We start from the raw sequence: 15,779 nt of genomic DNA, 5'->3' as shown, positions 1-15,779 counted from the left end.
AGAAATGGGCCCTGAGGCCCATCTTAAGATGAAATCTTAAAAAAGGACAAGGTTTAGCAATACTTTATTTCAGTGTTGTATAGGAAAAGCTGCTGGTAGTAGACAGGGGATCCCTGTTTATTCTGAGACAGACTCTGGCCTTGCTCTTCCCATGTCCTATAGACTCCTGAAGACACTTCTTATTTTTTTATTTTGTTTAAAAGTATTGCAGAGAAAAGTGATTTGGTTCCATAAGGAAGATACAATGTGCTGTTTAAGTTTTTTCCTGTTTTATGGATCTAAGTTATTGGGTATTCAATTGAACACTAGTTTATTATTTATTTTTTTACAATTTGGAATCCTAGGACTGAGGATGTAGCTCATTTGGTACAGTGCTTTCCTAGCATGAGACCTTGGGTTCATTTCCAGTGCTGCATACAATGGTGTAGTGTAGTATGGGGTAGTGGTCCATGTGTGGATCCCAGTTCTTGGAATGTAGAAGTAGGAAGATTAGAAGTTTAAGGTCATCTTCAGCTACATACTACATTGGAGATCAGTCTGGGCTGCCCAAAACCTCACAAGTAAACAGCCCACCAAAAACTACAATTTGGAATCCTAATTTGGTCAGGTTAATTTTCTAATCAAATAACCTCATGTGGACATACTTGGTAATAACAGTGGTAATTTGTAGGAGAGATATTTTTTGTTTCCCCTTTATTTTCTTTTCAATCTTAATTACAGATGAGATCCCACTGAAGAAGTGATGCCTTCACTAAGTGCTGTGGGATAGCATCTTGCATCTTTTTGCTAATGTGGGGAAGGTACTCCACTCTTTCTGTTTTATTTCTTTGGTTGCTTTTTTTTTTCCAGTTATTTCTTTGGCAGCGGTTCCTAGCTTTCTCCTTTTCAGAAATGCCCTAGCAAACCCATATTTGTTTTATTCAAAGTACAAAATTAGTCCGTGTTTTCACTGGTACAGTATACCGTACTGTCTCTTAAAGATGAGAACTATCGCCGGGCAGTGGTGGCGCACGCCTTTAATCCCAGCACTCGGGAGGCAGAGCCAGGCGGATCTCTATGAGTTCGAGGCCAGCCTGGGCTACCAAGTGAGTTCCAGGAAAGGCGCAAAGCTACACAGAGAAACCCTGTCTCGAAAAACCAAAAAAAAAAAAAAAAAAAAAAAAAAAGATGAGAACTATGTTTATCCATTTGATAGATGTGTGTATGTATACATACACCTTATACTTAGAGAGATGCTCTACTAATGAGGCACACACCAGCTCTAGGCTTGCTCATCTGGTAGATATATGTGTATGTGCCTATATATCTATATTTGTGTGCCTATCTATCTGTCTGTCTGTCTATCTATCATCTATGTGTTTGCATATCTCTCTGTATATATTTATGTGTGTTTGTATGTATGTATCTACTATGAATGTGTGTACATAATCTATATCTATCTTGTTAGTCCTTCTCTCTGTGTGTCTCTGTCTCTGTATCCTGTCTTTCTCTGTGCACGTGTGTGTGTGAGTGTGTGTGTACGTATGTGTGAGTGCACACGCACTCTAAATCAAACCCAGGACCCTATACATGTTTGCTGCTCTTTCTGGATATGAAGACCCAAATATAAAATAAGTAACCATTTTTACAGATTTGAGGTAGATTTGCTGTATACTTTGAAGTTTTTTGACAATCTTTGAATCTATCTATCTATCTATCTATCTATCTATCTATCTATCTATCTAATTTATATTTTATGTAATGAGTGCTCTGCATGTATACCTGCATGCCAGAAGAGGGCATCAGATCCTATTATGGATTGTTGTGAGCCACCATGTGGTTGCTGGGAATTGAACTCAGGACTTCTTGAAGAGCAGCTAGTGCTCTTAACTGCCAAGCCATCTTGACAGCCCTTGAATTTATTTTTAAGTACATTAAAAAATATCTTTAGGATAAGATGAAGGTTTCATATATTGAGGAGTTCCCCCATTGTGTTTATTTTCAGTAGATTGAGCCACTGAGAAGGTTTTTAATAGGATCACTTTTCCTCACGCCCCACATGTATACGGTCTTTGCTGCAGAGGTTAACAATATATTACAGTGGTGTCCCATGTGATTACATCCCCTTAGATGCAACTAGATGAACATCTTAGGTTATAAAGGTATACTCTGGTGTTTACACAAATTAGAACTTACTGATGACATATTTCTCAATGTTACCTATGCTCAGTGGTGCCTGACTGGAGGTGTATAATAAAGGTAAAGAGAGTTAGAGAACTTTATAACAATATTGTAGTTCTTTCGTGGATGATACTCTTCACTGCTTGCATTTGGGTATTTTCTTTCCCACTTTGCAGAGTCCAGTTAACAATGTGTCTCCGAGTCATCATTAAACATGATTTTCCTGGTCATTGGCCTGCAGTGGTCGACAAGATAGACTACTACTTGCAGTCACCAAACAGTGGGAGCTGGCTTGGCAGTTTGCTATGCTTGTATCAGCTGGTGAAGACCTATGAGTAAGTTCATTTCTACTGGCCAAAGAGAGTCCTATGGAATCAGGTTCATAGAGCGGTCTTTTGTGGGGTTCGGCAAAATCAGGTCACTGTGGGAAATGCTGAATCGAACACCGTTAATGTGTTCTTGCATTGAGCTGCAATTGCTCAGTGGCACTCAGGTTTTCCGGTGTACACTGCTGATTTTTGAGGTGGTGAGTGACATACTATGTGGTATAACATATTTCTTTCAGTTGCTGCTGCAGATATACCTCAGATACAGAAATCAGATACTTTTCTAGTAAGAAAAGTAGAAAATGTAAAAGTTCATTGAGATGTTTGCATGAAAGTTACTGTTGAGGTACAAGACTTGGATGGCAGTTAATCATATTTTTCGGGTTTTAAGATGAGTACTACGTTTGTATGTGCAATCCTGTAGTTTTCCTTTGTTTTGAGACAGGGTATTACTTGGTAGCTGAAGCTGGCCTTGAACTTACAGCCGTCCTCGTGCCTCAGCTTCCTGAGTGCTGAGATTATAGCCCAGGTGGTTTTCCTTCTTTAAGATGATAGTTCAGACAGTTTTATAGAATTTCTATTTAGAAAATCTTTTAGATTGGCAGCAATAGAAGTGATCAGAGAGCACCCAGGCTTATAAAGTACGTTCACTCTCAAAGTAGGATGATATGAGAAAAATTTTCTCTATGATATTTGCTATACAATATGATGTTTAAGCTAGCAGATCAGCTTTCATTTTACAGAATGAATTATGGTTTGATGTGAGTTAACTTAAATACTAGAAAACTTCCCAAATAAAACTACTAGATAGTCTTGGACTTTGCTTTCGTTTCTTCTTTCTTCCTTTCTCTTTTTTCTTCGTCTCTCTCTCTCCCCTTCTTTCTCTTTCTTTCTTTTTTCCTCCTCTCCCTCCCTTCCTCCCTGCCCCTCTTCCTTCCTTCTTTTTTCATTGATAACACAGCAAACCAATCCAAGGCCTTTTACAAGAGTTACATTTCCAGCCCTTGGCATTTTGAGACAGGTTTTGCTTTATAAGTTCAGGCTGGCCTTGAAATCATGATCCTTCTGACTTGGCCTCCCAAGAACTGGGATTGCTGGTGTTCAGTTTTGGACTCTTAAACTAGTCTAAATCTTTTAAGAAAGATTTTGTGTCTGCCTGAACCAAGGCTTTATTCTCTCAAAGTTCCTTCCAACTTTTTTTTCTATGTAGCAATGACATAGAAAATTTAAGCCCACATTTTGGGTGTTTCTGGTATCATGTGGGTTAATCATTGTTTATAGCTCATTGGGAAGGAGAGAAGTCATCACTTTCTTTATTCTCTGTCTTTGCTTAGATATAAGAAAGCAGAGGAAAGAGAGCCTCTTCTGGCAGCCATGCAGATATTTTTGCCTCGAATTCAGCAGCAAATACTGCAGCTACTTCCTGATGCCTCCTATTACTCTGTGTTGCTGCAGAAACAGATTCTGAAAATCTTCTACGCACTTGTTCAGGTCAGTTCTACTTCAGAAGACAAACAAAGAGCTTCATATTTGTGTCTGCTCTGTAGAAGTGTCATTATTTAGAATCATATATTTTTAAGATTTATTTATTTTTATTTCATGTACGTTAGTGTTTTGCCTGCATATATGTCTTTCTGAGGGTGCCAGATCCCCTGGAACTGGAGTCACAGACAGTTGTGAGCTGCTACGTGGGTGCTGGGAATTGAACCTGGGTCCTCTGAAAAAGCAACCAGTGCTTTTAACCACTAAGCCATCTCTCCAGCCCCTACAATCATATATTTTTACCTTAGGAGAATTAGGCTCACAGAAATTAATTTAGTTAACCATGATCACTGGGTATCCAAGGTTCAGTTTGGTGTTTGTGCTGTTTTCTCAGTCTCGAGTCCCAAGTCATAAAGAACCTAGGTGTTGCTTGAGCTTAAATTCAAGGTGCCCTGTGTGTAGGTCAGTTGTGATTATAGGAAGAGGAAAGAAACCAAGAGTCCTTCATGGGAAATCACACTGATGGCCTTTTCTCTACTTCAGCCAACTTTAAGCTAACATAGATTTAGTGGCTCATTTTTGTGGGAGGGTCCCTGCAGGCTTCACAGCAGGCAGGGGAAAAGTGAACGTGGTGAAGTAAGAATGAAGCTTGGCTCAGCCCGATTTTGGTAACCAGTGCTGGGCCAAGACTTCTTGGAGTCTGACCCAGTTCATTTACTTCAGCCAACTTTGGAAAAAAGTATTCAGACAACAATTAGCTCAGCCCTGTGAGTACAACAAAGCTTAAGATATGTTTACATTGACGTTCTTAGCAAAGTACATGTGGCTTCATCCGTAAGATGGTTTCTTGTTGTCTTAGAAACAGTGCTCAGGATAAGAGTCTGTGAGGTAAACATAACGCCTGTGGGAGTCAGGATTACCCTGGCCCTAAGATAGCATAGATGTTACTTAGGCTGTTGTAAAGTACAAATGACATCTCTCACAAGGATGAGTTTCATAGCCTAGAAGTAAAGCTCAGAGTTTTAGGGGGAAAAGTCTGGGATCAACAAACACCATATTCTGGGGGATATGGGTGGAGCCTGGCCCAACAGGGAGCAAAGGATCACCAGGTTGTAAACTACATTTGCCTCTAGCATTCCAGGAGGAACAGCTAAATATTTTTTCCCTTTGGAGAGATCAGCTGTATGTGTAACTTTCCCTGAATTTTCCAGTGCTTATCCGTGTGTACAAGGCCTTTTTGCCCTCTACGTATTTTCTTTGATTTAAGCCAATCCCCTTTTTTTATGTGGAAACTATAAGGGATACTAATATGGCAACTAAAAAATTAATTACAAGATAGAGATGGAATGTCTTTAAAATTTGAGAATATTTAACACTGAATCCTTGAAAGACTTGAGTAAATGATTTCAGCCTGGGAAGAGGAATTGGGGTCAGCCTAAATGTGATGATGGGTTGAAGCTCTTTTCTGTGCTTTCTTGATAATTCCTTGTGACAGGAGGGTGGTTTAGCTGAGCTAGGGAGGCAGGGGAGTTGCGATGTGCTCTTGTTTCATTTTGACTCGGGTGTCTTTGGACTATTTTAGGGTTATAATAAAGTCTTCTCTCACAAACTTTTTTTTTTAGTTTTCTGAGATATAGGGTCTCTCTGTGTAGCCCTGGCTGTCCTAGAACTCACTATGAGACCAGGCTGGCCTCCAACTCAGAGCTCTACCTGTCTCTGCCTCCTGAGTTCTGGGATTAAAAGTGTGGCCACCACACCTGGCCTCATAATTGTTTAATAAAGGCAGTTGAAGGCAGATTTTTTTCCCCCGGGATAAAAGGAAGGAAGGAGATTTCACAAGAGAGAAGAAAGTAGAATATCAGGGAAATACGTTGCTCTACATTCTCTGAAATATTTGGGAAGAAAGCTGCATGACTTTTCTTGTAGAGTTAGTATTAGAGGTCTCCCTCAGCAGGCCTACTTTATACAGGGGCATCGTAACAACAATAGCCCTGTATTTGGGGCTGGACTAGCCTTTCTTGTTGCTCTTTGTTTTTGTTCTTTTTTTGTGGGGCCTGCTACCCAGCTCCCAAATAAATCACATGGAGACTTATTCTTACTTATGAGTGCCCCACCTTAGCTTGGCTTAGTTTCTTGCCAGCTTTCCTTAACTTAAATTATTCTGTCTACCTTTGACTCTGGGTTTTTCCCATTCTTTTCTGCAAATCTTACTTTTATTCCATGGCTGGCTGGGTGGCTGGGTGGCTGGGTGGCTGAGTGGCTGGCCCCAATATCCTCCTCCTTCCTTGGCTAGTTCCTTCTTCACTCCTCCATCTCTTTTCTTCTTTCTCCTCCCAGATTTCTCCTTCTATATCTTCTTTCTAGCTGCCAGCCCCACCTACCCTTTCTCCTGCCTTGCCATTGGCCGTTCAGATCTTTATTAGACCATCAGATGTTTTACACAGGCACAGTAACACAGCTTCACAAAGTTAAACAAATGCAACATGAACAAAAATAACACACCTTAAAATAGTATTCCACAACACTTTCCTACTGGGCACACAGAGCCCAGGCACTGGTCAGTAATGTGAAGGCTCCTGGCATGAGTTTTCTGTGGTTTCTTTATCTATTTGGCTCACTAACAGGGAAAAAAATTCTTTAAACACATTAAAAAAAACAAAACAAAACAAAACCCAAAACCCAACAACCTAACAACAAAAACAAAAGATGAACTGCTCTAGCATCTTTAACTGTTCTGGCAATCTGTTGTATATAAATACAGTAATGTGCTCCTTTGGAGACAAAATTTAAAAAAAAATTTTGAGAAGTGAAACTGCAATCATGATGTAAGAAAGAATTGCCTGGCTAGGGTACAGAAGGCCCAGATGAACTGCTCTTAATTGTCTAATTAATTCAGTGAGATTGGTTTTGTCTTAAGGAGCATTTATCTGTGTCTAGAAGTACTTGGTTTCTTCAAACATATGCCAGGAGTCACCACTTTCTGCCTAACTCCCTGCCTGCTCCTCCTCTGGACCTGGACCCTAGTTCAAGCCCAAATGCCTCACTCACATAAGGCACTTAGAAGAAAGTATGACCTTTCTCAATTTTTTTTTTTTTAATGGAGACAGAGTCCCACTGTGTAGTCTAGGTGGGTCTCAAACTCACAGCAGCCTTCTGAGTGATAGGATTCCATGTGTGAGCCACCAAGTCTGGCTTGTAGGTATGACCTTAAGTCTCCCCTCTGTGGGGATATATTGTGTACCCTTATTATTTATTAAAATAATAAACTTGCCTGAGGATCAGAGGACAGAGCTAGCCACTAGATTAGACATAGAGGTTTGGCAGTGGTGGCACACACCTTTAATCCCAGCTCTTGAGATCTTATGCCGCACACACGCCTTTAATCCCAGGAAGTAATATGGCAGCGCAGAGAAAGGTATATAAGGCCTGAGGAAACAGGAAACTACTCTCTTTAGGCTGATGATTTTACAGAGGTAAGAACTAGTGGCTGGCTGTTCTGCTTCTCTGATCTTTCAGCTTTCACCCTGATATCTGGCTCTGGGTTTTTTTATTAAAAGACTAAGATTTGAACAACATCTCACCACACCCCTCCTTCACTATTTGCCCTTCCGGCTCTTGAACTTAGGTTTTCCAGCTGCAGTGTGACTTTGTGAGACAGCAGTGATGTCTCTTAGGGTTATGCCATTATCTCGTAGCTGAGGACAGTAGAACAGTGGGCATGGAGGCAGCTCCCTGCAGCTCATGGTATGGCAGGGGCGATAGAAGCCTGAGTAATAGTCATTGTAGGTATTGGGCCACACACAAGAGGATGGGAATTGAAAAAGAGCTTCATGTGTGTTCATGAGGTAAAGATTTTTATCCAAGTGCTTAAAATTGCAAGTTTGATACACAAAAAGGTAAGTTGTAAAATAACCCAAAATGTATTGAAATAAACGAGACCTTATTGATAGTAAATCTTTCTTTTTAAAGGTAGATAAGAGAAACAGCTAATGACATGTATATTTCTTAATTTAAAAGATTTACTTATAAAAGCCAGAGGTAGGTTGTACATGTTTGTAATCCTTATGTTTTCAGATAGAGATGGACAGATGAAGATTTCAAGCATATCTTTGGCTCCATAGCATATTTGAAGCCTGCTTGGGTTACAAGAGACCCTGTTTCAAAACATACCAACCAATCAACCTGACAAACAAAGAGGCTGGGGAAGTAGCCCAAGGTTAGAGTTCTTACCCAGAATGTATGAAACTTTGGGGTCAGTCCCCCGTGCTACGTAAAACTGGGGATAGTGGCAAACACCTGTAATTTCCGTAGGCAGGCGGATCAGGAGTTCAAGGTCATCCTTGGGTGATTTTGAGGCTAGCCTAGGATATGTGAGACCTTGTTGCATCCCACCCTACGAAAGTATATATTTAATTATGGATTTTTTTTTTAAAGTTAAATTTTAGGTTGAATCATGAATTGCTGTTTCTTGCTCAAATATTAGCTATTTTGTGTATTTTAACCTTCTGATGCAAAGTGCTGATTTTCAGGGCAGGAGGGTGACTTCTCTCCGCCACTCTGTTTTCTAGTATGCACTGCCCCTTCAGCTGGTGAGCCACCAGACCATGACAACGTGGATGGAGATCTTTCGGACCATCATTGATAGAACAGTCCCTCCGGTATGTCAGGGCTCTGAGGAAAGCCTGCAAATGGGTTGGAGTACTTACGCTGATTCACTGTCTGGTCTGCTCTTTGGAAAACAGAAAACCACTATCTTATTAACTAATAAAATAATGTAATACATAATTAATAATTTTCACTTTTAGAAAGTCAGATCAGCAAGAACATTAAAACAGTAACTATGTTTAACTTTACTTAAGCCAGTTAAAACATTTTAAACCTTGCTACATATCTCTCTAGTCTTTTTTCCTGAATGTATTTTTAGAATTTTACTTATAAAAATGGTACATGTAGCTATACCTTCATTTTTTTCACCAAAAATGAAATATAAATATTATTAATACTTTTCTGGTTGTAACTTTTTTTAAAATTAATTTTTATTTTACATTTACAGTTTCTTTTTGGTGACTGTGTGTGTTGTATAGGAGTACACCATGGTGTATGTGTAGAGGTCAGAGGACCCTTGTGGTTCTTTCTTTCTACCATGTGGGTCTTGGGGATCAAACTCAGGTCATCAGGGTTGGTAGTGGCACCTTTATGTACTGAACCGTCTTGCTGGCCTTTGACTGTTTTTATACTGTCATTTTAATGGAGTGCTTCATTGCTGGATGTTTGGGTAGTTTTAGTATTTAAGCTTTTATCTCTAAGAATGTGGTTTAGTGCTTGGCTGGGGTGGAACTCAGTCTCAGAGTGGTTGCTTCCTGAAAGTGTTGGGCTTTTGATAGACCTTGCGAAGCAAAAACAGTGCTCAGGTATGTACTTTAATAAACAGTGGTTGAGAGTGTTTGCTGCAAGGGCACACTTGGTTGTAAGCCACCTGTTTTATAGGTAAAAGTATCTCAGTGTGATTTGTGGTAGCAATGATAGTGCCTTTTCATCTGTCAAATTAACTTTTTTGTTTAAAAAACTTGAGCTGGCCCGAAAATGTCCACTATTCTTTTTGTGTCCATATCTTTTATTTATTTATGTATTTAGTGCAAAGGTTGAGCCCAGGGACACTTACATGCTAATCATACTGACCTCTGTTGTCCTTATCTTCTCCATTGTCTATATTTGAAACAAATTATTTCAAGTTTTAATGTATCTCTATAGGCAACAAACAGTTCAGTGATTTTTGCCAACATCAGAACTCAGAACCTTCTCACCCCTCAGAGTTCATCAAGTGACTTGGTGCTTATGTTTTGTTTCCACCTACTTGCTTCCCTTGAAGGTCAGTGTAGACACCAGCACTTCCAGGAAAGATTTGCTTAACTTACTTAGTTCTTAACTAGCTATCTGTAAAGTAGAGTGAATGTTCACATAGCAGTCTCACTTCAAATAGCTATGACTTAATCTATACCAAAATTTATGCTGTTTTTGTAAACCAACTTAGGAAAAAGAAATCTGATTTGGGTGTTTTCCCCCTCCTAGGAGACTCTTCAAATTGATGAGGATGACCGACCAGAGCTGGTGTGGTGGAAGTGTAAGAAGTGGGCTCTGCACATCGTCGCTCGTCTCTTTGAGCGGTATTACTCCACTTGCTATATTAACGATGTTACAGTGGGTATCTTGGCATTGGGTATACTAGAGTTGAGTGGCTCCCTGGTGTTCATAGAGTGGCTGGGCATAGTGATGTATACTTCTGTTCTAAGCCGTAGGGAAGTGGAGGGAGGAGGATCACGGATTCAAAACCATTCTCAGCTACATAGTGAGTTTGAGGCCAGTCTGAGTTACAGGAGACCCTATCTCATACAGCCAAAAACCAAACCAAACCAAACCAAAAAACCCACAGAGGGCAAAGCTTTAACAGCTGTTCAAAGTAGGCTTGTGCCCACTGCCCTAGAAATCATAACAAAGTGTGTAGCCTTCTCTGGCTCTTTTCTACTTTGTGCAAAACATGTAAAGCTTCTCATTTTTTTTTTCCCATTGGAAATACCCAGAAATTATGCAAGAAGGAACACATGGATACTTGGCTCCATAAGAAAGTCAAATTTAATTTTAAAAGCTTTTATTGTAAAGCATGTCAGGCATAACATTTTTATTCCTTTTAGGAGTTAGTTGGTTTAGAAGTTAGAAGTTTTTGTCCAAATGTTAACTGTGCTGTAGAGTCTTTGAGTTCCTCCTGATTCACATTGTGTCTTGTGGAAAAAGAGAACATGTTAGTTTTCTGGCCTGGTAGAACATACCTCCTAATAGTTTAAACTAGCAAGGATGCTTTGTTTTTAAACTTCACAGTAATTAGAGTTTCTTCTTTGAATTTTAAGGTATGGAAGCCCAGGAAATGTCACAAAAGAATACTTCGAATTTTCTGAATTTTTTTTGAAAACCTATGCAGTGGGAATTCAGCAGGTATTAAACTTATGCTTTTAAAATAGAAGAGTAGTTATTACTGAGTGCTATTTCTATCTGTTTTAAAGTAGATTGCTTATATGGTAATTCACTGCACACTTAAAGAGGATGAAATGGCAGCTGTGGGAGTCTGGTCCAAGGGCAGCTGGCTTGAGAATCCAGTGTCCTCCATCTGCTTCCACCAGAAATGCCTTCATGACTGCTAGACGTGGAAGGAGCCTCAAATGATGATGTAGACCTCGCTGTCTTCCTATAAGTTTCCTATTTCTTTGAGTTTTCCCTTGTTTATTTGAAGATTTATACACTATGAGTAAATCTATTTCAAGACTAGTCTAGCTTAGATATTAAAGAAGACTTTCAGGTAAGAACATGCAAGTTGGAGTATCCATTCTACATAAGGAAAATGTGGAATCCATGAGACTGTTGATTAATATTTAAAAACTTTAAAAATTGCAAAGGACAATGGACTCTGATTGGTCCATCAAATATTGCCAACTGAATCATGATATGTTTGCTATTTTTTTTTTTTTTTGAAGTGAGAGTTAGTAATTAATAATTAGCTGTGTCAGGGCCTTCGTAGGAAAGCCAGGACTGCTTAATCAGACATAATCCAAGGCTTCAATGATACAGAAGGTGTTTATAGATGTTTCATAAATCCCTCAGTAATGTGAAATTAAATACTTAAGTAAGGTAAAAGGGTTTCTGAAAAGTACTCTGATATGGTACCCATGAGATACTCTATAGGAGAAATTAGTAAATAATAAGTGAAATTATCTGTCCAGATATTCAGAGCAGATACCAGCCTGATCTAGAAACGGATCGATTGTATCTTTGCCTCTGTTTTGTTGCTGTTAAACTCCAAGAAGTGTCTTAATGCTGATGTCTCTTGAAGTGTGTTTAGAATTTTCTAGTGTTGTTAAAGCATGCATGTATATATACATACATGCATAAACTTGTATTAAAAAGTAAATGCCATGTCCATGTGTCTGTGCCAGAAATGTTACCTAAGACATATAATCTTGATATTTAAAATTAGTTTCCTTGCCAAAACTGTCCTCTGCTGCTGTATGGAATCTCCCCTATTGCTGCTGTGAGGACCGGCCTGCAGCAGCTCAGGGATTGAGAGGGATCCAACAGGGTCAGCAGACTATTGTATCTGAGAGAGTAAGCTTAATTCTCTGGGACTGGCAAGGGGGGCAAAACTTAGCTCTCTGGGACCAGCGAAAAAGAGCAACACACACACACACACACACACACACACACACACACACACACCCACCCCTTCGGCATGTCAGGATCTCTCCTGGGGTGCTGATGAATGGCAAGCCTTCATTAAATCAGAGAAACTGAAGAGGAGATGCAGAGTAGGCGAACTACTGGACAGACAAACAGACACACAGAGACTTTTCTGAGGGCCAAAGCTTAGTTCTTCATTTTATTATTCTTACTGTCATTTCTCTACCCTATTCCTTTTCTGTTCTGTTTTTCTACCTTGGTTTTCCTTCTGTCTCTCGATGGTTTCCTTCTACATCTTTCCTGTTGTTTTCCTTCTCTTGTGTCTTTTTTCCCTTATAGATTATATACCCTAGTAGAATTTTTGAAGCAATATAAAAATTGCAATGTGGTTACATACTCTTTTTCTAGTGAATGATTTCAATGAATACAAGTTAAAAATAGTATGTTTTTCATCTCCCTTACATGATTAAACATTTCATGTATTACAGGTGAAAAACAAGTTGTCCCAAGAGCCCACATACATTCATGTCCAAGTAACTTGTTATAGATTAACAGAGTGTCAGCAAGCAAGGTATTTTTATCAGCCAGTTATTTTGTTAGCAGGCTGCATTTTGTGGTTTCAAAGAAAGGACCAAATATTTTATTATTTGTCCCAAAAGGTGATCTTATAAAAAATCTTAAAGGAATCATAAACTTTTATATATGAAAAACAATCAGTCAGCTCTACTTTAAATCCTCAGGGTGCATACCCACTCATCAATAGTTTTTATATCAGGAAGCTGAGGGCAGAAATGTGTACAGGGAATTAATCATCACCCTTGGTCACCAGCCCATCCTAGCAAGAAAGGTACGTCAGCCAGCAATAGCCAGACCATCTTTGTTCTTGTTCCCTGACCTCAATGAGTCCCTTGCTCAGCTATTAAAAGTGTGTCTTTAAATTGTTTTCCAAGATTTTTTTTTTTACCTCAAAGCCATTAGCAAAAAATCTTAATCTAAACAAGTTATTTTTAAGGCTTTGTTTTAGCTATGATGCATACTGAAACCTGTGACCACACCTCCCAACATTGAGATTGAAAGAACTTGAGCTAGCTGGGCTTCTGGGACTCAGTTGTTTTTCTTAATCATTAACCTAAGCCACAGTCTATATAGCTCCTCAAGAAAAACTAGCTGTGTGACGTTTACTTGCTTTAATTTTCTATCCTCTGCAGGCCCTGCTTTATCGGAGCAGGGGAAATGCCGTATCTTGTGTTTACCTATATTAGGTTTCTCACTAAACTAACCTCTATCATAATCCCTTACTATATTTATTAAAGACCCTCAATCATCAAAATCTTATTTAAACTAACACTATTGTATAAATTATTGCTTCGGTTAAGCAGTACAGCTTAGGAGGAAATCATTTTCTTAATAGTCCACAGGTAAAAATGCCCAGGAGAGAGCCGAGCGGTGGTGGTGTGTGGTGATATTGTGTTCCCCAATATATTGTGCACCCTAATGAACTTACCTGGGGTCGGAGAACAGAACAGCCACTAGATAGACATAGAGGCCAGAAAATGGTGACACACACACCTTTAATCCTAACATTCCAGAGACAGAGGATCTCTGTGAGTTCAAAGCCACACTGGAAACAGCCAGGCATGGTGACTAATGCCTTTAATCCCAGGAAGTGATGGCAGGAAGCAGAAAGGTATATAAGGTGTGAGGACCAGGAACTGGAGTCTTTTTAAGCTTAAAGGCTTTTAGCAGCAGTTCAGTTGAGATCCATTTGGATGAGGACTTAGAGGCTTCCAGTTTGAGGAAACAGGATTGGCTGAGAAGTTGGTGAGGTCAGGTTAGCTGTGGCTTGTTCTGCTTCTCTGATCTTCCAGCATTCACCCCATTAACTGGCACCGAGTTTTTTTTTTTTTTATTATTAAGACCTTTTAAGATTCGTGTTACAGTGGCATACGCCTTTAATCCCAGCACTGGGGAGGCAGAGGCAGGTGGATCTCTGTGAGTTCGAGGCCAGCCTGGTCTACAAAGTGAGTTCCAGGACAGGCTCCAAAGCTGCATAGAGAAACCCTGTCATGAGAAACAAAAAATAAATAAAAATAAAAAACCAAAACAACCCAAAAAACAAAACACAATGCCCAGGAGAACAGGATATTCCCATGAGATAAACCACTGCGTTAAGGGCAGTGGGGATCTCCCCACACCCGTGCACTCCGTGCCTGACGCCAGAGGAAGACGACAGCGGCAAACACGCAAAGACACAGCAGGGGCGGAGACATCTGGGGTGAGGCTCTCGGGGCCTGCCTGTCCAAGACTTGCCCATCAGTGCCTTGCTTCCTGGTGGGCTGGTCCCCTGAGTCAGTTGCCACCTGCTGCTCCTCCGACATGGCCACCACACTTGTTTGAACCCCAGCTATGTTAGGACATTCTTGTTTAATATCATCCTCTCAGCTGCCGTTGCAGGAGTTTCTGGGTGGTAGTTGGACTTCAGATCTATTTTATTAACCTAGATTTTAGATAAGTTGTATAAAATTCATATTCTGATTTATAAATTTTATACATGTTCTGAAAGATTTAGCAACTCACATATAAGCTTGACACAATGAAGTGATGGGGACCAGGAAATGGGAGGCAGGAGTCTTGTGCTCTCTCTGAAGGCCCCTGAGTCAGTCACAGCTGCTCTTCAGGGTTCTTTCTTATAAGCAGGATTGCAACTAGCCCATAAGAAAAGTCAACTGTGTGTTATGTTACAGAGATTGTCGGTGGCCTGAGATTATAAAATACAAATATCCTACATTTTCTTCTAGGAACTCCATGCTTTAGGGTTTTTAACTGCTAAAGTATTTGCCTATCTGGAGTTCATTTTAGTGTGCAGGTTAGTTAGGGATTTAGTTTAATTATTTCAAAGAATAATTGGTAATATCAGCACTATCTTTAGAATAATGTTTATCTTCTGATTAAGGTCTAAGCTTTGGTGCTGCTGGTTCTATGTGAACATGTGCTGCTGTGTGATTATATAGAAGTTTTGAAATGTTTATTTACTCCATCAGGTCTGTAATTTTATTGAAAATAGGAGAAGCTAGCTGTCTTAATCAAAGTTCTATTGTTGTAAAGAGACACCATGACCATGGCAACTCTTATAAAGGAAAACATTTAATTGGGCTGGCTTACAGTTCAGAGGTTTAGTCCATTATCATGGCAGGAAGCATGGTGGCATGCAGGCACACATGGTGCTGGAGAGGTAGCTGAGAGTTCTACATCTGGATTGGTAGGCAGTGGGAAGAGAGAGCAACACTGGGCTTGGCTTGAGTATCTGAAATCTCAAAATCCATCCCCAGTGATACATTTCCTCCATCAAGGCCACATCTACTCCAACAAGGCCACACCCCTAATAGTACCACACCTATGAACCTATAGGGTGCCATTTTCATTCACACCAGCACACTAGCCATGGACTAGGGCATAGACTTATTCTGAGTAGCTTATAGGTTAGAAGAACAAATGCCTAAAATTCAACGACATATCTCTTAGCTCAGTGTAACACACAAACCTATCTAAAAAGTAAAGTGTGCCGGGCGGTGGTGGTGCACGCCTTTA

The 15,779-nt window shown here is 39.8% G+C and overlaps 1 protein-coding gene across 2 annotated transcripts in view; it reads left to right on the top strand.

Annotated features, from left to right (window-relative positions):
• Ipo8 (importin 8) overlaps positions 1-15,779 on the top strand; it is a 67,295-nt gene that overhangs the window by 11,774 nt on the left and 39,742 nt on the right. For both annotated transcript variants that reach the window (XM_059256414.1, XM_059256413.1), the window contains exons 4-8: positions 2,337-2,495; positions 3,821-3,977; positions 8,537-8,626; positions 10,038-10,132; positions 10,871-10,955. In XM_059256414.1, the coding sequence (XP_059112397.1) occupies positions 2,337-2,495; positions 3,821-3,977; positions 8,537-8,626; positions 10,038-10,132; positions 10,871-10,955 (586 nt within the window). The remainder of the gene's footprint in view (positions 1-2,336; positions 2,496-3,820; positions 3,978-8,536; positions 8,627-10,037; positions 10,133-10,870; positions 10,956-15,779) is intronic.

The sequence above is a fragment of the Peromyscus eremicus genome, chromosome 3, assembly GCF_949786415.1.
Source record: "Peromyscus eremicus chromosome 3, PerEre_H2_v1, whole genome shotgun sequence".
Taxonomy (NCBI): domain Eukaryota; kingdom Metazoa; phylum Chordata; class Mammalia; order Rodentia; family Cricetidae; genus Peromyscus; species Peromyscus eremicus.
This window is presented reverse-complemented; position numbering and strand designations above follow the sequence as displayed.